The 26,477-nt window shown below is 35.0% G+C and overlaps 1 protein-coding gene across 1 annotated transcript in view; it reads left to right on the top strand.

The window, feature by feature from the left end:
• The window catches only part of LOC120626385 (acid sphingomyelinase-like phosphodiesterase 3a), a 101,720-nt gene that overhangs the window by 46,251 nt on the left and 28,992 nt on the right, over positions 1-26,477 (top strand). The window contains exon 2 of the mRNA XM_039893895.1: positions 25,648-25,773. Coding sequence (XP_039749829.1) covers positions 25,704-25,773 — 70 coding nt within the window. The 5' untranslated portion in view covers positions 25,648-25,703. The remainder of the gene's footprint in view (positions 1-25,647; positions 25,774-26,477) is intronic.

Below are 26,477 nucleotides of genomic sequence, written 5' to 3'. Positions count from 1 at the left end.
GGTCTTTGTGCCCGATTCAGGCAACGTTATCACATTACCCTTCCATCCCCCTCTCTGATATATCCATTATTCACCGAAACGTATGAAATATTGTATTGTGGGCATTTTACGTTTACGAATATGGATATGAAAGGAAATGTTATATCTAATATTAATTATTACGTATCAAACGTTGAAATAAATGGATAGAGATCCGTGGTATCAAAATACTGTTAGTTTCTTCTTTCATTATTAGCATCATATTATTATTTTTTATTTACCATCCTGATAAACTGATTACCGACCTGCTACAGAGCACGGGTCTTCTACTACAGTGAGGAGGTTTAGGTCTAGTCCACTCTGCTGGCAAAGTGCGGATTGGTAGACTTCACACACCTTTTCATCACGATGTTTTCCATCGCCGTTAAAGCATTGATGATATTTTAAACTTCTGAATTAAAAACGCACATAACTCTGTAAACTTAAAGTAGCGTGCCTTGAATCCAACTCGGTCACACATAAAGAGAGGTTGGGGCTCTAACTACTAGAATATTACAGCCCATAAGTCTTGTTTTTTATTTATTTATTTTGTTTACTAACCGTCACTAAAACATTAAATGCTAATACTTAGTTTTTAACAGTTGTGTACAAGTATATAAAAATAATCTAGGTATATACAAAAATAAAGAATTGGTTATGCCTTTATTACCTATTAGTTTTATCCAGTTCACAATGATCACATCAAATTTTAACATTTATATTTAATTCACAAACCTACGTACTATAAAAATATTCTGTCCCGTTTAACAAAGTTTAGGCTGGAAGAAGATGCTGTTACGAACCAAGAAACAAACAATATTAAGCCAAAAAGCCATTTAAAATTTTTGCACTTTCATATATTCGACAAACTCGTTTTAAAGTGCTTCGCTCGAATACGTTTTCGAAACCTGATAACTCATATCAAATAACAGTTCAGCCCAAGCTCAAAGCTATTAGGGTATAGAAGAGAGGTCGTCGAATGAAAAAAGAAAACGCCCTCAAACTGCACTGCTAATACTTTACGCTGCTTTTTTCATCCCTGATAGTTTAACAATTAATAAAAATTCAAGTCAAAATACTAAAATTATAAACGAGATAATGTGTATATATTTTTTATTTGTTTTTTGTTCGTATATCCTTACTTTACGCTCTATTTAAAAAAAAAAAAAAAAATATATATATCTATCTTAACCATCAGGGACTTGATTCGTGGCATATGCAGAAAAGATGCAGAGTAACAGATGCATTTGTACAGGGCAGGGCAACAGCTAGTATCTATTGAAAATAATTTCCAAAGAAAGTGAAATAAAACATATACGTATACGAGAGACTTCCTACTCATAAGTTTTTCTAACGTACAGATTTAGCTCTAATAACAGTCAATTCCAAGCCTGAAGCGAAGAATGAGAAGCGTTAGAGAGGTCGTCGAATAAAACACATAAACGGGTACGAAGTGCTTTGCACGGACTTTTACCGTGTTTTTAAACTGTGGCCTAATGGTTAGGTTCCAAATAAATAAACATTAAAATGGCTATGCCGTAGATACGTAATAATTTGACATAAATTCATGACAATTTTGGCAGATTAACGTAACTCAAGTATTGCAATGCAACTTCCAATCTCACACTAGGGGCTGATGTATCAAGTAATTTTTATTTCTAGGTAATTTCAGATTTACAAAATAATAAATAAAATAAAAAGCCTTTATTCTACCAATTATTACATTATTACATTTTTCTTTTATAACATTTTTACTAATCATTATTACAAATTTGAATATATTTGATAAAAATTTTGTGATGTCTTTTAAAGTCTTATTCTTAGGTCTAATTTAAGGTAGAAGTCGCCTCATCGGCGTAGGCCTCGAAATTACTTAGAGATATAAAAATGTAACACGCCATTTTGTGGTTGCGGCCATCTTGGCTTTTAAATTTGGTATAGTGTTTTATAGCATTCCAATTCCAAATGGCTAGACTGAGAGCCATTTTATTTGAAGTCCATATTGAGGGAGTTCTGAAATAATATTATGGCATCCGCCATTTTGTGGCGGCGGCTATCCTGGAACAATTCATAAAGCATACCGTTAAACACTCCCGACGTTTACACCTTTCAAACAAAAAGAAGCAAAATGGGTTTATCTGTTTGGAAAATGTGATGCAACACACACACACACACACGTTAAATTTATAATTAAAAATAAACAACAAATTCATAATAGTGTTGAGTCGACCGTTATTGTTCCGATCATCGTTTCAGTCAATTGTCTTCTCGTAAAAAGCTTCGCCCAACATCTTTAGATGCTTTTGCTTGGTTGTTGGATACAGAAGGTAGAAGATTTTTTTTTTTTTACTATAATAGACTAGCGCATCTTTTGGAGACGCGCTTGCCTAAAAGATGCCTATTCAAGTATTCACTCTTGTTTTAAAGATATCCAGGTTGTAAGAATTAGGAAACACAGAACTCAGAAGGGTGTTCCAAACCCCAGCCATGCATATAAGAAAAGAAGATGCAAATCGCTAAAATGTAGTCCTTGTAACGGCGCATATTGTAAGGAGGACCTCAATCTGGAGCCCTGATCGTCGGTTGCTTGGGCATTCAAAAGCCCCGCAAGCAGAGGGTGGATGTTTTGTTTATACATTTCTAATAGTGTTGTTTTTATTATAGCATTGGTTTAAATAAAAAAAAATGGAAATCGATAAAGCCATAATAGCCAGGTAAGATTGCAGTCAACGGCTCACTAGTAGTCGAATAAAAAAGAACATCTACGAACTTGTATCTTAAAAAACATAGCCTATTTCGGAGCGCCCCGCCGGAAACTGGAATGTTATATAACGAAAACATTCGCCCAATTAGACACTACAATTCTTATTACGGACGTTTCTTCTAATTAAAAGAGACACCTTCTCCTAATTGGATAGTAATGGGTCGCTCGTTAGTTTGATTAAAAATATTTGAAAAGCGCCCACTATGGAGCTGTGTCGTGTGACTTTTAGGTGAATTTCACAATTCATTTGCTCACAGCCAATATTTTTCATTCTCGTTTCATTTCTATCAGCTCGACTTCGTCCGCGTATAACTAACTTTAAAAGATGGATATATGCTGTGACATATCCTGTTTTTGCAACATTTTTCATCAATCCAGCCTTTCTCAATAAATAAATATTGACTATATTAAATAATTAAATAATAAATAAATAAATATACTACTACAATACACACATACCACCACCCCACCACCTATCCCCAAAGTAAGCGTAACTTGTGTCATGGGTACTAAGATGAATGATGAATATTTTTATGAATAACATACATACCTATTTAGAATATACATATAAACACCCCGACACCGAAAAACATTCATGCTCATCACAAAAACATTTTCCAGTAGTAGGAATCGAAACCACGGCCTTGGTTGGCCAACTCAGAAAGCAGGGTCGCTGCAAACTGCGCCAATCGGCCGTCAATGATCTATCCAACTAAAAAAGATTTTTCTAATCCGAACCAGTAAATAATGAGATTAGCGCGTTCAACTAAACAAACTCATGTTAAGTCATTTTCCGCAGCCATTAACGTCACTTTACTGGACACAGGCCCCCTCGCTTATAGGAGTAACGCTTTTAGAGCATAAGCCCATCACGCTGAATAGGGAGGATTCGGTGGGCCTTAACGACTATTGTCACAATAATAATTTAACTAGCTGTTGCCGCACTTCGTCCGCGTTAATAGCGGTTTTTCGCAAATTCTGTGGGAACCGTCAGTTTCCCCGGTGATGAATTTGTACTTTAATCATGAAGTACTCGTACGAAAAAGAAAAGACGCTGTAAAATGAGCAACTTTGAAGTATCATCAATAGCTATCTCAGCGTACTGCTACATGCAAAATCTTTCTATTTTTAGTTACACTATAGCAATGATCTCCATTTTAAATTAAAAAAAAATATAGTCTCTTATTTGGAGCCTTTCGGTTACAAACAAACAAACAAAAATCTTTCCTCTGTATAATATTAGTACCTAGAGATTATAATAAAGTCAAAAATATCTTTATTCCATTAGGCCCATAGATGACACCTTCCGACGATTACATGAAAAAATGTGAACATTGTAGTGAGATGATGGCGATAACCATATTCGTAATTTAAACTACGAGTATTGGATAGAAGCAGGCGTTACTTTGCGGAATCCCATGAAGCATCCTCAGGAAATGTTGACTTTACATTAATAATTGTTAAAATTATGCTTAAATTTCAAATTAAGCTTAATTTTCATTAAGCTACGAGGTCTAAGAAGAATACTACAGCAAACTTAGCCGGGTGTTAGTTTTTGCTATCACCATCATACATACATTGTCATATAAAATAATTAGCTCTTATAATTATTTTAAATGCCAAGCCTGGTTGCAATGATTCACACACAAGCTTTTTAATTAGTTATCTGTTATGTATGTACTCCTTTGTACTTAACATAACCTTTTTATAAGCACCATTTTTACACACTATTAGTTCTCAAACCTACACTACATAGAATTATAGACCGCGTTCTTTCGATTTAATATAGCGGCCACTTCAAACGTAGTGCCTTGCCAGAAAGTGGAATGTTTTATAATGAAAATATTCGCCCAGCTAGATACTACAATTCTCATAACGGATGTTTCTTCTAATTAAAAGACACCTCTCCTTAATTGGATAGTAAAGTATGGCGCCCTCGTTAGTATGATTAAAAATATTTTAACATATCGCTATGTCACGTGACATTTAAGTGAATTTCACGTGGTTGATAGCCAATTATATATATTTGGCGACTTCCCTGGCGCAACGGTGAGCGCTGTGAATTTAAGTTGGAAGTCCCGGTTTCAATTCCCTGCAATTGGGGAATTTATAATTTCTGAATTTTCTCTGGTCTGGTCTCGTGAGAGGCTTAGGCCTGGGCTATATACAAAGACATACCGCTAAGCTATTTGTGAGATGTCGTGTACAAACCGATAATGGGTATGAATCCATACTCCCTAAAAGATTAGCCCGCTCTCATCTTAGATTGCCACCAGGTGAGATAAAAATTAAGGGCTAACTTGTAATGGAATAAAAAAAAAAAGGAGCTTTTAATATAATACAAACTGCGCCCTGCGGTGAATAAGTCTGTACATGTAATTTTTTTAATTTGCAATTGTGTATACAGATTGGTTCATCGCGAAGATCATGGCGGGGCACCCTAAATAAAAATCTTATCAATTTATACTTTTCGACATACGCACGTGAACCATGGATTTTTCGGGATAAAAAATAGCCTGTGTTAATCCAGGATCCATAATCTATCTCCATTCGGAAATACAAACAAATCCGATCAGGAGTTTTTGAATCAAAAAGAATAACAAACATCTATATATCAAATAGACAGTAAAATATAAATAACTTAACCGATTTTCAATAAACTGATATCAACAAAAATCTATGTGGTAAGAATCAACTATAAAGCAAAGATTTCTGTCCAAATATTTTGATCTACAATTTGCACAAATTATTTATTTCTATCAATTTGTAGCCACATTAAAGAAAAGTGTCTATAGAATACGTTGTACAAGTAGCAAATATAAAGAATAAAAAGTATCTTACCATTTTATCGATTTGAGCTGACAAAATTCATTTGTGTAGAAGTCATTCCATGTAATTTCGTTTCAAGTACTCGGAAATAATTCTATCATATCATTCTATAGATTTTACACTAGAGTTTACTTTAGCTGCCATGAGTTGCCCATTTCATAAACTCTCGCTGTAAAGATGACTTAATGTATTCGCAGCAGTTTACAGCTAGCTGGCTTAGTAGCAGTAGGTGGGTACTAAGTTGAACTGCCCCGAGCTGTTCTTACGAAAATATTTGCTATTATTCTCTATAGGAGTCTGCGGTGAGCTTGCTATTACTTGAAATTACTTGGCGAGTTCAGTTCTAGATGTTATGTTTTACTGTCTTACTTTGTACTAGCGGTATAATAAGAAACGGGTATTATAAGATCGAGCCTTTGTCAGTGCTATACTATACTACTATAGTGCTATTCTATGATTATTCAAATTCAAATTCAAAATTTATTTATTCATGTAGGCCTATCACAGGCACTTATGAAGCGTTAATACATATTTGTTTACATAATTGTAAGGGGATGGTGATAACTTCGTTCGCCAACTTAAATCTAAAGCAACGAGGGTTCCAAACGCGCCCTGGTCTAAGAAGAGCCCACAACAAACTTAGACGGGTAAATTGTTTTTTTTTGTTATCACCATCTTCCAGTAAATTTATAGTAAGTTATGAAGCTAGATCAATTCACACACAAGCTTTTTTATCGTTTAAGTAATTCTTAATATTATAATGGGATTTTTCTTCTTTTTTTAATACTTTTTATTACCTACACCAGCACGGCTAGCTTGGGCAAGAGACAATTACAATTATCACAATTACCTCCGGGGACAATTACCTCCCCGGGGAAAGGATAAAAATTATCTTCTCCCACAACTTTATCATCTCCCAGAGCACTAGCGCACAAGTGGAAATAATATCCCAAAAATATTAGTGTTATAATAAACGGGGGTAAACTTCTCCTATTCCATGGTCGCTCCACTTTAGCAGGTGGACACGTTAATTGTATTCCCTGACAGAGGATATAATGGGGGATTTAATTTTTACCTCCGGCCTGTGCTAGCCTTGCTGGGGGAATTAATTGATTATTTTTCCAAGTTAAGGTAAAAACACTAAATCAAATTATCAAAACCAATGTGTCATCTCTTGATTCAGACGAGTCTCATTGTAATATGGATTCTTGAAAAGGTAGACGGAAACTGAAATGTTGGCTACTAGATGGCCTTACATGCGCTATAAGACTGATATCAAAGGCATAAGTATCGAATATGTAGTACTATCGAATTTGAGTTTCATCATACACTTTTCCCTCTGTTCGCCTTATTTTATATTATTTTGAATTTACTGTGTTATTAAATGAAATCAACTTATTATTATTATTATTACGATAACTCTTGTAGTTAATTTAAGTCTGATATAACAATTATAATATAACATGTTATCTAAATTTACTACATATTAATATATTACGCTTTTCATTAATATCTTTACTACGGCCTTAACTCTTCCCATTGTGAAAGGAGATCCATGCCCTGTAGTATACCAGTAATTGGTCGATATAATAATAATGATAGTGGTGAAAAAATGCTATTTAAACATATATCTACATAACTTAATTAACTTACAAGAGATTTTAAATACGACCCAATATTTGAAGATACCTTAATAATTAATAGTGATTCCTATCCAATTTACAAAACTAATTTATATATCACTGTTAGGCACTTACTAAAACCTACAAAATACATTTCATTATTCGAGAGATACACCGCTTTAATCATAACTCTTTAGCACCCCAATGCGGACGTATTTAAATCCAGGTTAAGTCACAGATGGGACGAGCTAAATTATACCTAACGGAAAGTTTACATTGTTCTAGCTATCTAATTCAGCTCTTGCAAAATAAGGAAATTGGTATAAAAGAATGAAGTTCTTTAACCCAAGACACAAGGCATGAATTTAAGAAAAATGCAGTTAAAATAAGTAAATAACAATTAAATTAATCAAAAACCTTTAAATAGATGATTATAATGGCAAGATGTTGTTTCAAGTCGAAGCAAATAATAATTTCAATTATTATACTGTTTTTGAACTTTCCGTATTTTAGAACGATAAACGAAATACGCACAAATAACGATCTGGAAGCAAAATAAGTATTTTTTTATATATGCTACTCAGTGGCCGAAACATTATTGGAATTATGAAAACTCGATGAAAAACTTACTGAATCCAGGGACTGGAGTTATGTGAATGGGCCATAAATAAGGGACGTAACACCTGCGCCAAAGGACACGAGACATTTAACATTTACAAAAATTACCTGCCCATCATATTATATTTTGGCTCTGAATTTTCAGGTGTCCGAAATATTAATGTCAGAAGTTAAAAGAGAAGGTAGAAATCTATAAGGTTGTAATTTCATTCAAACAACTATTTCTATAACAATTCCTCTGTTAGGTCAATCTTGAGTAAAGTAACCCCCAAGATCATTACTTACTTTACTTTCTTCCAAGAGTGCGATAGACATTATACAACTCTAATAGCGTTTTATTTCTTATTCTTAACTTTCAGTGCTAATTGGGGAATTTGCAAAAAACAGCACTATCTTTGGAAAGCTTACTGAGTTTCTTATTCGAAGTTGGCGCGCTGTATTTTTAGTGTGACACTAAATCCACAAGAGAATCCTTTTGACCCGGAAAGTAGTAATTTTGCATAGGTTCACGAGTTTTGCATTTAAATGTCTGCCATTCCGCTAAGTAGTAAGATAGTTGTCTGCCAACGGAAGAATAACGGTTGGTTGTTTAACTACAAGCGTTTATCTCTATTAAGCTTTTTAATCCTCGTTGTGGAAATTGCCTTGAACATTTAACTTCAATATACTATACTAGGTAGAACTAATACGTTACTTGGTATACGTAATGTAAACAGTAGTTAGAATTATGTTATAGTGCTCAATTAATCACTTTGTCATAATATAACTAAATGATAATCATTAAAAGTGAATTATGAAACGTCAGAAGTGGGATATCTTTTAAAATTTTTACGTAAGATATATTTTGCATTGATTCTCCATAGGTCCTGTGTGTGACACAAAATCTACAAGACAATCCTTTTGTATATTTTATGTATGTAATATATTTATATTTGTTTAAGTAAGTGTAAGTCTTGTCCACAAAGGTTGCCTGTAAGAGATTACTTGCAGCAATAGGGCCGCCTTTGCATATCTACATTGTGTTTTACTGTAAATTTCTTACTGTTTCTTTCCTGTATGTTATACAGCAATAGAGATTTTCTTCTTATTCTTCTTCTTTTGACCCGGAAATTAAATAACGAGAATTTTTGCATAGGTTCAAGAGTTTTGCATTTAAATGCCCGCTATTTGCTAAATATTAAGATAGTTATCTGCCAACGTAAGAATAATGCTTAATTGTTTGACTACAAGGGTTTATCTCATTAGTCCTCGTTGTGGAAATTGTCTTGATAATTTAACTTGAATAAACTATACGTTCATCATAGTATTTCCGTTATTTGATAGCGACAATATTATGTTATTGTACTGTATTCAGACAGATTCTTTTGTCTTTATATTATTGTATTCTATGATAGAGAATTTGAATAATAACAGAAGTGGGATCACATCAAAGTTATTAAGAAATAAAGAAGCAGGTTTTCAATCTCAACAGGACCTTTATTGAAACTGAAAATACACTGCAAGATAATATCAAAGCTTAATAGGGATAAACTGGTGTAATTTAAAAACGAATCATAATTATGATTCTTTGTTATAACTTTTCGCGGAGTATAGCAAATTAAGCTAAATTTTAATAATATATCATGGAATTACGCCAAATAACGGCTGCTTCTATACAATATTATAAAGTTAAGATATAAAGCTTAGAGGATTAATTTGCTCCACTTGTCAAGCAGTTAAAATACACTGGTTCTCGTCTACAAATTCATAATTTCAACAAAGTCGGGTAAAGCGTTAACTACTCCTGCAGATGGCAGCTTAATTATTAATCATGGGAGAAGCACCTGCGACGCCCGGACTCAGTTTTTGCACCATCGATCTTATTTTATAATAATCGTTGATCATTTACTTATTAATTTAGCCATTGGTACCATAATTACAGAAAATAGCTGTACGATCAATATATAAACTTAAATCACGCGAATCCCTCCGTGAGAATTTTTAAGAAATAGGTATACTTACTGTAGCTTCACAATATATTTATGATAATATAGTATTTGCAAGACAACATATTAGCCTAAATAAACAAAAAGTGGATATAAACAGTCGACTTACAAGATGACCATCATAAATTAATGTCATCTGCACATCGTCTGCGAAAGGTACAGTCAGTCATTCGTGGATCCAGGATACGCTTTTATAATATGATTCCTTAGGTATTTTGGACCTAAAAATGCATAAGTTTAAATAATATGTCAAAACACATTTATAACAACGAGGTAACAACATCATACAACTGATGATTGTATAGTTACCTCGCTGGAAGTTGCTCGGAAGCATCCGGCTCCGCTTTCATATCTCACAAGATAGAAAAATGAATGCTAAAATGAAAAATGTAAACTGTTGATGTTGAAAATGCATCATGACTGACCACCATTTGAGATTCCAGTAAAGGACTGACTAATGGTGCAACAAAAAAAAGAAGTTTATCGATTTTTAATTTATAAGCCGTCAACCAATACTACCCATTAATTCGATTGTCTTTGGCAACAATCACCCATTGTTGCAGGAGTATAAGTTTTTCAACTGTATTTCATACAGTTATCTCAAAAACCTGTCGGTCGCCGGTCGCAGGTGCTTCCCGTAATTTATTATTCAGCTCGGCACATCTGCGGGCGGTTAACTTCGAGTCCTGACTTCGGGAAACTTTGCAGCGCGGCACAAAAACAGAACTTGCCTCACTTTTTCCTTCCGACGCAGATGGCGGCATTTATTATATAGTTTTAAGACTACTTTTTATAAATTAATTAAGTTGGTAGAATACGCGGTATTAGACGTTGGGCTTCTTTTGTATTCCTCCTCAATAATAAACATTGTTTAAAGAAGCACAATTACAAACCCTATATTGTGGGGATATATCCGTGAAAATCAAAAAGAAAACAAGCGATTTCTGAAACCCCCGATGCAAAACGACGGACTGTTATTTCTTTCACATCAGCCTAGCGACTGTGAAGGCATATACTAATTTCGGCATCGACGGTACAAGAGCCGTAGCTTAATTGGCGAAATCGCTCAGGCCGCGATTGCCAGAGAGTCGCAGGTTCAAATCCTGTCGGTTCCGAAAAGTTTTATATGCATTTTAAAATTTATAAAATTGATAATTCCTCCAAATACAAATAAAAAAACACTAATAAAAAAATTATAAAAATTATATTATATTTTCACTACTCCCTCACTATGGGTATCAAACAAAACGGCTAGACTAGTAGAATAATAAAATTAATTATGTTGTTAGAGTACTTGGTTTGAGACTATGGCCTTCATGTACTAAAACATTCCAACCTTATTGCTAATAAACATTGTTGGACGGGTATAATAAAGATAAAGGTACATTGCTTTCTGATTTTCAGTAGATTAACATTCTAAAGAAGAAGACCAAGCAGTTTGTAATAATTATATTATCATTATACGACTATCATAGAGCTCGTGATAGTTTTTCTTTTGATTAATTTTAGAAGGTAGCCCTTTCACTGAGAAGATAGTGTGTCATTGCATATGTCAAGTAAAAAGGTAAAAAAAACATAGGAGCTTTTTGAACATCCCAAGCTTGCCTGTATCATAGAATATACTCGTATTTAAGAATCTGTACTAAATTTAAACGCATCCACGATTCACGTTTTTAGTATTTTTACCATTTTTTTAATAATGTTAACTTAGTTAAAATGTACCATTACATACCCATATATCCTTGTAATATAAATCAACAAGAAAATAACTTTTATGTATTAGTTTACATAATAAGACTTGTAAGAATAGATAGAGTATAAATGGTGCATCAAAATCAGTCTTTCCGTTTTAACGGTACGACGACAAATAATGCACTGCCGCGGCCGCTTACGGAACGTATTTCTTCTGTCAAGAGTTAGCTGAGAGAGATCACTTGAAGCTATAAGATATATAGAGGCCACCTTTGGGCATTTCAAAGAGAACTTCAAATATCCCCTAAGATAAAGATATATTCCAGCAGACTTGCTATTTGGGAAGTTTCAGGGTTTTTTTTATTTAAATTTAAACCTAGGGTGCAAATTTCCACGTTCAGCCGCTTGAGGATGTCTGTCAGTCAGTTAAACCAAAGCCCTTTAACTATCAATATGTTTAAGAATATAACTATGGTGTTGGGAGTTAAAAAAACAAGACACGTGCAACTTCAGTCACGCGCAATTTACGTTCTCTGAACACCAGCCGTACTCGTAGCTCTTAGATGAATTACGTAAGCCGTCTTATCTCCATTGAAACAGAGATCAAAGGAAAGGCGCTTTCAAAAACTTCTCAAAAGCCGTCGATAGCGAATAACTTGAGTGTGGAGTTTACACTAGCACATTGTTAACGAATCTTTTGTACTAATTAAAGACGGTACTTTGTACGGATTTTAATGAGATGAATCGCTCAATGGCGGTGCAATAACAAAATTTTGAAAGAGCTTCGTTTGAAATATCAACCTTATTGTGATCCGATCTAATAGCTTCTCAGCCAAAGGTCATCCAATGTTGGACATTTATAAGGATTTCTTGTGCCGCTTTTATCCAGCTACTCATTTTAAGAAGAGTTTTATGTACCAATGCAATGCTGCGTTTTCTTCGTGAGTGGTTTTATAAATGGGAAGGCCTGAGTAAGAACCTCGGCAGAGGCAATATATAATTTCTAAATTTAAACATTTAAAATTCTGGTCAATTCTGGAAAATAAGGTCTGGTATAGTGGAACTAGCTTAGCCGTAACTACTTTCCACCCTAACTATACTGATGAACAATGCAACATAAAAACGTTAGGGGTATAAATGCCATGCCCTAACAACTAAGACTGATACACTATTAAACTGCACTAGAGGCAGTGAATGGCTTTCAGGTTAAAGAAGAATCATTTATTTCTCTTAAAGAATAATTTTACGTATTCACTTAAATAGATATCATATTGATCTTAAATTATTAGATTAGCAATCATATTAAACTTATTTTTATAATGGTTGGCTTTATTGTAATAGAATAAAATAAAGCATTTTGCCGTGTGTTTAAAAAAAAACTTAAAACTTATTTCTCAAGGCAGATAAATAATTAGTTATCATCAAACTTAGATTACGGCTGGCGTTGCCCAGAACTCGTGGAACGAACGACAAAAAATAAATATATTCAAGCATTTCTTTCGAAATATGCAGATTGCAGATCTCCTTAAGTACAGTCGAGAACTAACGTTATGAAAAAAAAGCAACTAAAAGCTCGACTTCTGAAGCGCTTCAAACTTTAAGTACGCTATGAAAGCATTTTATAAACTACTGCTACGTATCGTGTATTAACTTTTACACATGTTGTGACGGACAAAAGAAAGAGGAAAATGTTTATGCTTTCTACAATTTTATATTATGTTTATGTATGAATACTACTTATAACTTTTTTGTTCAACTGATGGCGTTGTTCTGTATACTTTTAAGTACACACACAGATTTCGCTTTAACCTTTGTCAGAGACAAACCTTTGTCTTTGTCTGACAGAGCTTGTCTGGGGAAGTACTACCGCCATGTTGATTTCTGTGGCCAAGTAGCACTTGCTGTTTGCCTGTAACTACCGGCGAATGAGGCTTAGAACCTTCGCCTTAGTTTGATGGACACACGGTGGCTCTTTCTAAGACGACTTCCCTGCGTACCCTGCGAAATGTTGCTCTGTTTTTAAGCGATAGTTTATATTTCTTCTTCTTCTTCTGCTGGCGGCTCAGGTTCGCCTGGTCCCTGGTGTCACGTCGACCGGCTACGATCTATTGTGACGCCGTTGTCTAGATCTCCCAGCAAGCATTGGTCGCCGCCAGGAATAGCAGCACTTTCCTTGCTGGAAGAATTTTAGCATCCTCTGGTTGTATTATATACTTCCCCAAAAGAGTAATGTGTTTATGCATCAGCGCGGGGCAGGAACAGATTAAGTGCAGCGGCATCTCCGGAGCCTCTTTACCGAGTCTACATAGATTGTGTCCTGCAGCTTTAGATTGAACATGTGCCTGTTAAGGTCACAGTGCCCCGAAAGCGTTCGCACTAGGATCCATAGGTTTTTTTCTGTTGAGTGCTAATGCCTCAGATGCGGTTGTGTCCTTCTGTTGAATGGTTTTATTAGTACTCGAGAGAGTGAGAAACAAATGAATGAGTGTATGGTAGTTGCAATAGGTTTGTAGGGTAAAGTTGCGCCAGGCCTTTGGGTATTCCGCACAAGCTCAGGGCCTATTTGCTTTACCAAATAGGAATCTGTACTTGATAGCTTTACCAAAAAAGGAATCTGTACTTGATAGCATCTTTCACGAAAGTATCGTTAGAAATTCCGTTTATAAAGGACTATAAGGCTAGCCCCGACACATGTTGTGCTGCCCAGCTCACAAAGTAGGCCAAGTGCGCTACAAAGGCAAAATAACTAGACTTTACCGTGGGTGGAACTTTCGAAAATGGTGCATCGGTTGACCAGAGAAATGCTACGCGGGCCGTAATGCTTTCAATGTATAGTTACATTCGTAGGACAATATATTTTATTGGTTTAACGTAACAAATTAACACAATTTTGCGCTTCTGATCCGCAACGCTAGGATCTGGAATGCTCTTCCAGCTTCCATTTTCCCCAGTTCCTACAATATGAGTACCTTCAAATCAAGAGTCAAGAATCAAGCGCGCTCCACCTTAGGCTGCATCATCGCTTACCGTCAGGTGTGATTGCAGCAGTGGCGTGTACTTCATATATGCACAAAAGCACTGCATACCCAAATTATTTTATTTAGCTCATATTGGAGGGGATGTTTTTCATTTCATGCTATGTATCTGCTTTATGCATACCCTGGCCGAATACCCCGTGCACGCCACTGGATTGCAGTCAAGCGCTCGTCTATAAACATAAAAAAGTGGATAAAGTATCCATTTCAAATAAATTAATATGCATTGTGAAATAATTATAAAACAATTAAATCTAGTTGGGTTGGGTTATAATATCTTTTTTCTCTTTCATTTAACGAAACCTATAAAACCTTGACGCGTCCAAAAAATTAATCATGTCTCTGCTTAAGAATTTTAACTTCAAAATAACCCTACGACTGTACTGTTCTCAACGATAACGGGTAAGCATAAGCATACGTACAACGAAAAATGGAACTGAAATTGTGTGCATAAATTAAATGTCACGTCAATTAGTAAAGCTCAAAGGATCATAAACTTAATTATAAATGGAATCACTCAGGTGTAATATAAAGTACCTGTTTAATTTTTTAAATTAGTACAAACTTGATAAAGTTGGTGCCATTTTTAATTTCTCATGCAGAATTTTATATTTTTTGAAAGTTTCTTTCTTCAAACAATTTTATGATTTAATATATTAAGTTTACTAATATTAATATCAGTATTTATGCTTTTGAAAGTAGATTTAATATAATTTCGTTTCGCTTTTGTTCGTTTTTAATTTAATTTTTACAAAAGACACGTCATAAATATAATACCTGAACAAGTTGTTTCCAAATTAAAATTTTCTTGTTCTTTTTTCAATAATTAAAATATATAGAGCCTTTGCACACGTGTAATTTATTTTCACTTGCGTTGAAACGTCATATGCAATAATGATATGAAAGTACTGAATACACACAAATTTAAATTTATCTATTACATTATCTATTACTATCGAATACAGTTTAAAGAACAGTAACCATCTTACGAATTTATTTTCTCCCGTTTACAATTTCAAAATTCAAATTCAGCCAGTTTTTTTTGTTATCACCATCTCACAGTTAATTTAATGTTTAGCTTCATTTTCACTGTCATTATGTTACCTACGAGTAAACTTTTATCACTAATTGTATAGTTGTATTTCTTTAAGCCACACCAATATATTAACAGAAAAAAAGACCGATTGTATAACACTGAAGCAAATAAAAACAATTTTTTTAAGTATATCTCATTTTCACTATCATCTTACCAAACTAAATAATTTCCATTGAAATCGGACCTCAATAAATGAGAGACAATTTCTTGTAAAATATTATGCATTATTTTACAAGAAATTACCGAATGAAATCTTTGAGATATCTCTTAACCTGTTCAAAGTTTATTTGAAACGTACGCTTATAGAAAAATCTATAATATATATTTTTATTAATTTTTTTATGTAGGATTACCTAAAGCTTGGGTGTGAATTGTTCTAGCTTCATAGCTAAATATTAATTGACTGTGAGATAGTGATAAAAAAAATAACTCTGCTTAATTTGTTGTGGACTCTCCTTATATAAGCTGATAAATATAAATAAACTGTGAAATGAAATATGAAACTGATTTTGATTTGAGTTTATCTATAATATTTCACTTCTATTAAGCGTACGGTGATGCATGCGCAATTTTATATCTACAGACTTGCGTTGATGTAGTAATTCCCATCAACCTACAATGCTGTAGGGTGCTGGGTCTAAGCTCTAAATACTCACTCAATTTTCTCCTTTGAGGTAACAGTCCAGCGACCAACAATAAGACAATTATATTTCACTGTGGATTGAATGTCTGTGAAGCATTAAATAAAGGAATTATTTTGATACATTATACCTTCATTCAACACGAACCTTAACCACCCTACTACACGATGATTCACGTGGTTTACAAATTGCTTGCGTGATAGGTTAAAAATCCTATGTATGTGTAACTATCAACATGAAAAATGTATTAAAGAGTATCTTTAAACTTTGCTAAACAAGTGAAAGGATGTTAGATAGAGGCAATACTAGCCAGTATTGTAAATATGTAAAATAATTAAAAAAAAAAAAAAAAATATTGTTCCATAGATATGACAACATTTTAAGTAGGTTTGAACACTGATGCATAAACTAAGTATTAATATATACTCGTATTATAGTCATCAACGCTCTCCCCTTCACATGAAATAATTTATTGTAGATTAACAGAACATGACATGACTAGTTTAAATTGAATAAGCTAAACTATCACAAGCGGTGATAGCCCAGTTGGCAGGAATTTGACTTCACATTCGGGGGGGGGGGGGGGGGGGGGATGTGAAGCACATAACAACGCACGAACTGCCCCCCGTGCGTTGTTATGTGCGTTTTAAGCAGTAAATAAGCATGCTTCAACTGTGAAGGAAACTGTGAAGGAAAACATCGTGAGGAAATCATAGCAAATATACCTGAGGGTATTTCGTAATGTTCTCAAAGGTGTGTGAAGTCCACCAATCCGTCCTGGGCCAGCGTGGTGGACTACTGCCTTAACCCCTTCTCATTCTCATTTCTCATTGTGTTAGGACACCAGTGCCCTGTGGGCCGGTAATAGGCAGATATGATGATGAAACTTAACTAAGTTTTTAATTAAGATGGCGCTCTTTTCATTTCATATAAATCGTAGTTAACTTTCACGTAATAGAATACGTTAAAAAATAGGCCAACTTTCTATAAACGTTCCTTAAAAGGTAATATTGAAAAACTTAGTCCTACTTTCTTCGTATCATAAATCAATCTGTGTATTCAGATTGCATAGGAAATAGATTTGTCGAATAAATAAATCTAATATTAACTTTAACTTGAGATTATTGATATCAGCGCTATTTAAAAAACACGAGTCTGGAAAACCATATTACTTATTAAAAAAATAGTTCTAGAGACAAAATTAGATTTCCACTTCGTGAATCGTGTATCGGTAAGGTTAGGATTATCTTACGACGATGTAAAATTATAATTTCTTAATTTCCTCTGGTCTGGTCTGGTGGGAGGCTTTGGCCGTAGCTAGATACCAACCTACCGACAAAGACGTGCCGCTAAGCGATTTCCAATTATTCTAAGCATAATGATATATAGCCTATAACCTTCCTCGATCAATGGGCTATTAAACACTGAAATAGTTTTCCAAATCAGACCTGTTGCTGCTGTTCCTGAGATCATCGCGCTCAAGTAAACAAATAAACATACTCTTCAGCTATTTATATCATCTAGTATAAGATTATTATTCAAGTACGCCAACACGGTGGAGTATCTCACATTATTTTTACCTCATTATTATGTCCAGTAGTCAACCTTGTTACAAGTTTCACGCTTGATAGGTGGGGCTCAAACTTTGATGTGAAAAATACACCAATATGCCTTAGACCATTCTCACACGGAAATACCAAATAAAACGTGGTATATCTGTATTTTCTTTATCTGCTCTGGAGGGAGGCTAGCAACTTACTGCCGTACCTACAAAGATTTAGTGTTTTGGTACGATCCCAAGTAGAAAACAGTTGGGGGTGTGGATTTAATATAACTGCCATAGTCTAGTTAGGTTATCCGCTAGCATCTTCGACTGTATTAAAACTTGACTATTGTGATTAAAGTCAAAGGCTAACTAGTGTAGATACAAATTATAACTAATTACAAATATATAGGCTACCACTCTGGCATAAACGGTTTGGTGTCAACACGCGTTTAAAAATGAACGTTTATTTAAACGATATGTTTTTTTTCTAATTTATAGAACTTCTGTATCGTTTTTTATCCACGTTTCTGATACGTGCCGCTAAGATGTGGAACGCCCTCCCGGCAACTGTGTTTCCTGCCACGTATAATTTGAGTACCTTCAAGGCTAGAGTGAATAGGCTTTTTCTAGGCAAGCGTGCTCCAACCTAGACCTCATCATTGCTTTCTAACGGGCATGATTGTCGTCAAACGCTGGCCTATCGTTAATAAAAAAAAAAAATAGACAGATTTTGTGACTTTGAGATTTATACCTAGTCATAACAGAACTTATATTAAAAACTAGATACACAAGTGTTTTATTAATGGAATAATGGTTCGCTTACAAAATGAATAGACCTTTTTTTATTAAACGGTTCTTATGCCCGTTTTCACTAAACATAGGAATCGCCTTAATCGGATGCCCAGTGATTTCCCAGGTGATTCTTTACGAATAAAAATTATCCCGAACTCTTATGTAATGTCTAACGATGTTAGGCATCGTATAAAGCTACGACACTGATTCGGTGAATCGTAAAGTTTAGGTGACTCGTAAACTGACACTTGACAAATGCAAAAAATAAAAATTGTGTTTTCTTTAATAACTTTCAATCAATACTAAAAAATGAAAATATGATAACACAAACACAAAATAATACACCTTGTGGGAAGAACCACCGACAAGTTAGGTTATATGAGTTACCTAGTGTAAATCGATCGAAATTTGCTTTACTTACTTACTTAGGCATTGCCTTGTCCATCGTTATTTTAAAATGGGCCTTAATTAACTAATTTTTTCCCTCAATTGATTAAAATAAACTCAAAGACAAAAATATCTTTATTCAAGCATGGCCATAGATGGCACTTATGATGCGTACATGACAAATCTGAACATAGTTGTGAGATGATGGCGATAACCATATTCGTAAACTTACAACTAAAGCTATGAGGGTTCCAAAAGCGCCCTGGTCTAAAAAGAAGCCAACAACAAACTAAGCCGGGTGTTCATATATACAGTGTACATAAGTGTTTTTTAAAATTATTAGAATAGCAACCTGGTTAAAGCAGTAATTCACACCCATGCTGCATGCTTTTTATCGATTACGTAGTCCTTTGTACTATATTTGCAAATGTCTATACGCTTACGTTTACTACAAACTTTGATTTTTTTAAGATTAATCTCAAAGATGTCAATGGGTAGTTTATTGTAAAAGTTTATGTATCCTAGAATTGTACTGCAAGTTTATTATGTTAAAATTATTGCAGTTACATTATTTCTTAAATTTATAAAGGTTTTTATGAACACACATTAATTTTTTAAATATGTATTGACTGTTATACACTGTATTTATTTCTACACTTTATTTGAACCCCACAAATAGAAAAAAAAGAATGGAGTCATCAAGAAGAAAATTAAAAAGAAGGATACAAAAGGCCTTATCGCTTAGTAGCGATCTCTTCCAGGCAACCTTGGGACTCTGTCATTATTTTAAATACTTTAAATTTAAGTCTCAATGATTCTCTCGGACAAATTTTGAAAATAGCACGAACAGCCCAATGTAGCACAAAAAAAAATAGTTTAATCCATAACCGAATACAGTGCACCATCCTTAACTACTACGTTTATGTAAGTGATTATAAGAATTACGAAACCGCATACAGATATATATATATCCTTCTTACGTGACAGTGTCGAAATGAAGACACGGTTTCGGTTGTCAAGCTGTGTGAAAACTGCCTTTCATAGTATGATATATAAAACGTAACAAAGAAAACTAAACTTAGCACCGTGGACTGGAAAGTTTTAATTGGATTGTCGTAGATCCCGTATTATACGGAAATACTTCGGCTTGTGTTCGGGTGTATTTCGCTAATAATTTTTCGGATTTTCTCTGAAAGTTATCGCAGAATGATAATATTTTTGTAATACTAACACAGTTGATGCCTATCTGGAATATAATTCAGACGTTTATTAAACATTATATAATATACGTTTAGGAAAATTTGAATGCGGTGGGGCTTAGTTTTCACTGCATAAATCCATCGATTGCACTGGTTATGTAACTACGATCATAATCCGATTTTAGTTTATACTCTCGTGAGTGGAATCTATATTAATGAGAACGAAATTACCGACATATATTTGGGGTTCCCATTCGTGTGCTTGTTCGCGTGGCGTAGAACATTTTTTTTATCTTCTCTCTACGTAAATATGAAGCTGCCAATTGGTCTTATTTACTTTACTAACTCTTGACGAAGATAATCGTTATCGGAGAGTCAAGGCTAATAACTTGCTTGGGTACGCCTAACTTCACTGGTTACTACAGGCCCTGGTTACTACAGGCCTACAGTGGGATAAGAGTAACCGGTGAAGGTTGATCCATGCCAATATCTAAATATTAACTTAGCCTGAAGATGGCAACCGTCAAAGACATGTCGCCTTGCGATTTAGCGTTCCGACACGATGTCGCGTAGAAACCGATTAGAGGTCCATCATCATATCAACCCATTACCGGCCAACACGGCTACGGCCGGTAAAAAAAAAAATCTACATAATTAAAGAAATGGACATAATAAACATAATTTAATTTAGAATACTAATAGATTCTTTATAGGACAACCAAGTTTCACTCAAAATTAAAATTTGAGATTTTTGTACCATTAAATCACCGAAATTAGCACCGAAATGAGCACCGAAAGTCTGCGGACTTTGACACTTAAAAGACATTAAGTGAAATTAAGTGTGCGTGTGCGCACTGTAAAAATTTATACTCATTGTTTTCCGTAATGCACCAAATGAAGTATAACATTTAAAAAATACCACCAATAAATAATACACACTCACGTAAAGTTGTATTTCTGGTATTTTATAACAAAAGCAATACAATGAAGGCCTAATTCATTCGCGGGCTCAAAAAGTATAGCAAGAACACTTGAAGGCTTAGAATTAATAGGTATTAGCTCGATTTACTGATAAATTGAATACTCAGCTAACGTAATACCTACTTGACATGTAAGGGTTACGTTAAAAGGAATAATTAGACAAATGGGAAGCTGCGTAGGTTTCCACTTGATGTTTAAGGGTTAAGAGGGTCATACCTATTCGAAATTCAAAATTCATTTATTTCAAGTGGGCCTACTCTATTATATGAGCGCTTCTTCAAAATCGCTTGGTTAATACAAATAACAGAAATTTAATTATGTTAGACTAAGAGTTCAGATATTGAAATTATTAGATATCTAATTTAATTGGTAGCCTTTATTTAAACTTATTCCTTAATTTAAAATTATTCCTGAACTTAGATTTATTAGCCTTTAAATACGAAGGATCTCACAAAAGCGGTTTTCTATTCATCATAATATTCACCAGTTTTTATGCCGTTAGGAAACTGTTTAGCACGTAATAGCATACTTAAATAATTATTGTTTACATGATTTTTTATCAAATCATTAGTGATACGTTTAATAGAATATATACCCGTAAATTGACTGTGTATACATTTGTTAACTCTTTACGTACACGTGCGGTACTTTTACACGAGTACATGATACTCAAATAGTTATAATATTTACATGATTTTATATCAAATCATTAGTGATAAGTTTAATATAATATATACCCGTAAATTGACTGTGTCTACGTTATTTAACTCTTGACGTACACGTGCGGTACTTTCTCACGAGTTCATGATACTTAAATAATAATTATATTTACATGATTTTATATCAACACATTAGTGATACCATTTATAGAATGTATACCCGTAAATTGACTGTGTTTTATAAAATATGTCCCCTTAAATTAACTGTCGCTAACTATGGGCCTCATAAGAAGGCTCAGAGTCACTCAGCGGGCGATGGAGAGAGCTATGTTAGGAGTATCTCTACGTGATCAAATCAGAAATGAGGAGATCCGTAGAAGAACTAGAGTTACCGACATAGCTCAGTGAGTTGCGAAGCTGAAGTGGCAATGGGCGGGGCACATAGCTCGGAGAACCGATGGACGTTGGGGTCTTAAGGTGCTGGAATGGCGACCCCGCACCGGTAAACGCAGCGTAGGTCGGCCCCAAACGAGGTGGACAGATGACATCAGGCGAGTAGCTGGGAGCCGTTGGAGGCAAGCGGCCCAGGACCGTGCATTGTGGAACTCCCTACAAAAGACTTATGTCCAGCAATGGACGTTGATTGGTTGAGATGATGATGATGATGATGAAATTAACTGTGTCTACATTATTTAACTCTTCACGTATGTCCAAACGAGTTCATACAACTCTCAATTTTAAGCGTTAAGGGTTTAAAAGCTTTTAACAGTTCATGTCTAGTGACTAGATTGGACGGTACAACCGACAAACATCTCGATTAAGTGAGTTGAACGTAAATATAAACAGTAGTCACGCTCGAGACACTCGAAACGGTCACTGTGACGGACAAATGGGTGCTTGACACGAGTCACTGGAACCACTCCATATCGTGTGCGGCGCAAGTGATATGAGGTAGGCTGCTGAGTAGGTAGGTTTATGGCGTAGAAAGTTGGACTGTTCGCGCCAGAGAAAGACAGTGATTCGCCTCCGAAATGTGGTGCTGGAGGCGAATGCTACGCATACCGTGGACTGCCAACATTGTGTCTTCTACCATGTGTCTTCAGCGTATCCTTAGTTATTTTGAACATATCACACGACGTGGAAACGAGATCATTGAAAAGTCGATAGTGGTTGGAAATGTAGAAGGCAAACGTCCTCGGGGCAGATCTCTAACCCGGTGGTCAGATCAACTAAGAAAAACCGGTACCCGTACCTTCTACAAGGCCAATCTACTACAATACCAATGGCCAAGGACAGAACCCGATGGAGTAGGGTATCACTACATTACTCGCCATAGCAGTGATCACGATCCTCAGTCATGAGGGACCGACTAAAGAGAGAGAGCTGAGTAGGTATTTTGGTTAACCAGCTATTGGCGTGGGCTGTTATACAGTGGGCGTAAAATAACATTTTGTTCTTAACCCGAATACTTTGTTTGTCAATCATATGCCGCATTTTCTAAACATGTTATATATTTAATTATCAGTGAACGTTTTAAGGAAACCGTTGTATCGCATACATGTTTGTAAATAATGAATAACATATTGCAGCCCTAGGAAGATTGCGGATAAAGCACGGCCCCAATGCAACCAAGCAAGAATTTAGATCATAATAATATTTCATTTTAATTTCAATAAGCAATATTGTCAATTCCTTTCCTAACTTCAGAAAGAACACAAGATAAGTTAGAACATAAGAAATTTATTGTAATATATTATTTTTTTGGTCCATAGTCCAGCAGTGGACTGTTATAGGCTGTTTATGTTATTTATCTCTTTGGTATTTTAATACGAACTAATAATAATACGAATACGAATAATTTAATACGAAGTAAATATATGTATATATTTACTAACTAAACTATTACTATCGAAAAAAACGATAAGTATTAGCCCAATTTGAAGAATGAACGACTGATGATATTAAAAAAGAAATGATCGATGAAATTGGGCCCGACGTATATATATTATTTCCTGAATGTGGAAATATGATACTCTTTTCTCACAAAAACCTACGGTTTCGGCGTTGTTAAAAAAAAATGAAGTCATCAAATAAGTATACCAGTCACACAAAATATTAGAAATCGCTTGTAACTTGCGCCACACATAAATGGCTCCACTCAAATAGCGATCGCTGTTCCGTCGGATCGACGTACAACGGCTGCTGGCAACGGTTGAGTGCAAATGAGCTTTTTTGTTGACTGTACCAACCTTTGTTTGAGTATAACTCATTCAAGAGCTTTGGGTGTATTGTTGATATATATTTTTACCCGTTGCTCGACCCCCAACGAGCTAGACAGACTACATCGGCACAAAACCGTAAAATTTGGAACTCCCTTCAAAAGACCTATGTGTGTGACCCAGCAGTGGACGTCTATCGGTTGATGACGATGATGATTATGTTTTTACGAAGAGTTTACGTCGACATTGTATGCAACGTTAATGATTTTTATTTATCGTTAAAGGTTTTGACGACCTCCCTGGCGCAACGGTGAGCATCGTGTATTTAAGTAGGAGGTCCCGGGTTCGATTCCCGGACAGGGGCATTTTGGGAATATATTATTTCTGATTTTTCTGGTCTGGTCTGGTCGGAGGCTTTGGCCGTGGCTAGTTACCACCCTACTGACAAAGACGTGCCGCTTAGCGAAATCGTACTTGATCACGATTCAAACCCGATTTTTACAATAACAGATATGTAGGCGTTATAATTCTTTTGTAACTTAACAGCTCTTTGTTACTACAGAGATATTAAGTTAAGAAAAAAATATGATGATTTCATTTACACGGATTGCAAATTCCATTTAACGTAAGCATGCTTTCATGATTTATTAACGCGAAATTATTTACATAAATAATTACAAAATTTGATTTGTATTAGCCTGTGGTTTTTACAATGAATATACAACTTTGTCCGTTGGCGTATCCACGATAAATGCGTATTAAACTAATAATATAAATTTGAAAATGCGGTTTATCGAATTAAACTATCAATTGCGTACAAATTGATTTGAATTTTACACGCAAATGGGCTTATTAAAACAATTTTATTGATATTCTAACTAATAACTGCGATTTACACTTTTTAACTATCCGAAACTTTATTTATAGTATTATTTAAATCCAGTTTCAAAATGTTTGTCCGGGATGACCTCCGAAACAACATAACCAATTTTAACTTTTTCCTTTTTTAAATGTGTGTTTAGTTCCTAATTACTCTTAATAGATAAGATAGTTTATATGTCAATTTATTTTATTGCGGGTTATTTGTTTAGTAGTAGCTAAGAAAAACCAACCACTGCGAGGAATGTGAAGCCGGGTCTGCTAGTAGTATTATAAAATGCTTGTAATAATTAAATTAACTTCTGTCTTTGACATTGTATAATAATAGTTGTAGTAGTAGTAGAATTATTCTACTATTATTATAAATGTAAAAGTGTGGATGTTTGTTACTCAATCACGCAAATACATCCTTGCCTTGGAAAAGAACATAGGCTACCTTTTATCTCGATTCCTTAAGCAGTTCGCGAGGGAACTTTTTTTTAAGAGCTAAACTGCGGGCAACATCTTTAAAATTTTTAATGCATGTCACCTATGCTATGAACTTTTAATACCGATTTCTCAAATATTTCCCATTGTAAGATTAAAACTTGTAAACGAACGTAGCATTAGAAACAATTCTGAAGTCCACGCAGACGAAGTCGCGGGCAGAAGCTAGTATGTTGTATATGTTTATTCTTGTTCGCAGGCAATGTGAAGGGATGATGACGGCAACTGAAGGACACAACGATGTAACCTCGTAACATGACTCCCAGCAGCTTTGCTCTCTACATCACCAGCCTTTTGTGGCTTGACCTAACACACGCTAAAATAAGTAAGTACCTATTTAGTATATAAATTGAAAACGTCTTGTGGCTAACAACGAGGCATTTCTAGAGATGCGTTTCATGACATAATTATGTCTACAATTTTCTCGATCTATATGTACTATGTGCCTTATAAGTAGGCTCAGAGTCACTCAACGGGCGTTGGAGATTGCTATGCAGGAGTATCTCTACGTGATCGAATCAGAAATGGAGAGGAGGAGATCCGTAGAAGAACTAGAGTCACCGACATAGCTCAGCGAGTCGCGGTGCTTAAGTGGCAATGGGCGGGGCACATAGCTCGGAGGACCGATAGACGTTGGGGTCTTAAGGTGCTGGAATCGCCACCCCGAACCAGCAAACGCAGCGTAGGTCAGCCCGCAACGTGGTGGATAGATGACATCAGGCGAGTAGCTGGGAGCCGCTGGAGGCAAGCGGCCCAGGACCGTGTATTGTCACTTAACAAGCAAATCGGTATCAGTGTGTCCATAGCTGAAGAGAACCTATTACTATGTGCTTTCCGTCTGTCTGTTTGTCAGCGAACTATATCTCATGAACAGTTGCAGGTACAGAGTTTAAGTTTATATCGCTATTGAAACAAATAATAAAAAAAATGTTTAAGTTGGTTTTTTTTTGCTCGATCTTAATAACAAGTATTATATATATTTATTTAAGTAAAGAAATACTTATTTTATGGGTATATGTATATATGCAC

Source organism: Pararge aegeria, chromosome 9 (assembly GCF_905163445.1).
Source record: "Pararge aegeria chromosome 9, ilParAegt1.1, whole genome shotgun sequence".
In the NCBI taxonomy this organism is placed as follows: Eukaryota; Metazoa; Arthropoda; class Insecta; order Lepidoptera; family Nymphalidae; genus Pararge; species Pararge aegeria.
This window is presented reverse-complemented; position numbering and strand designations above follow the sequence as displayed.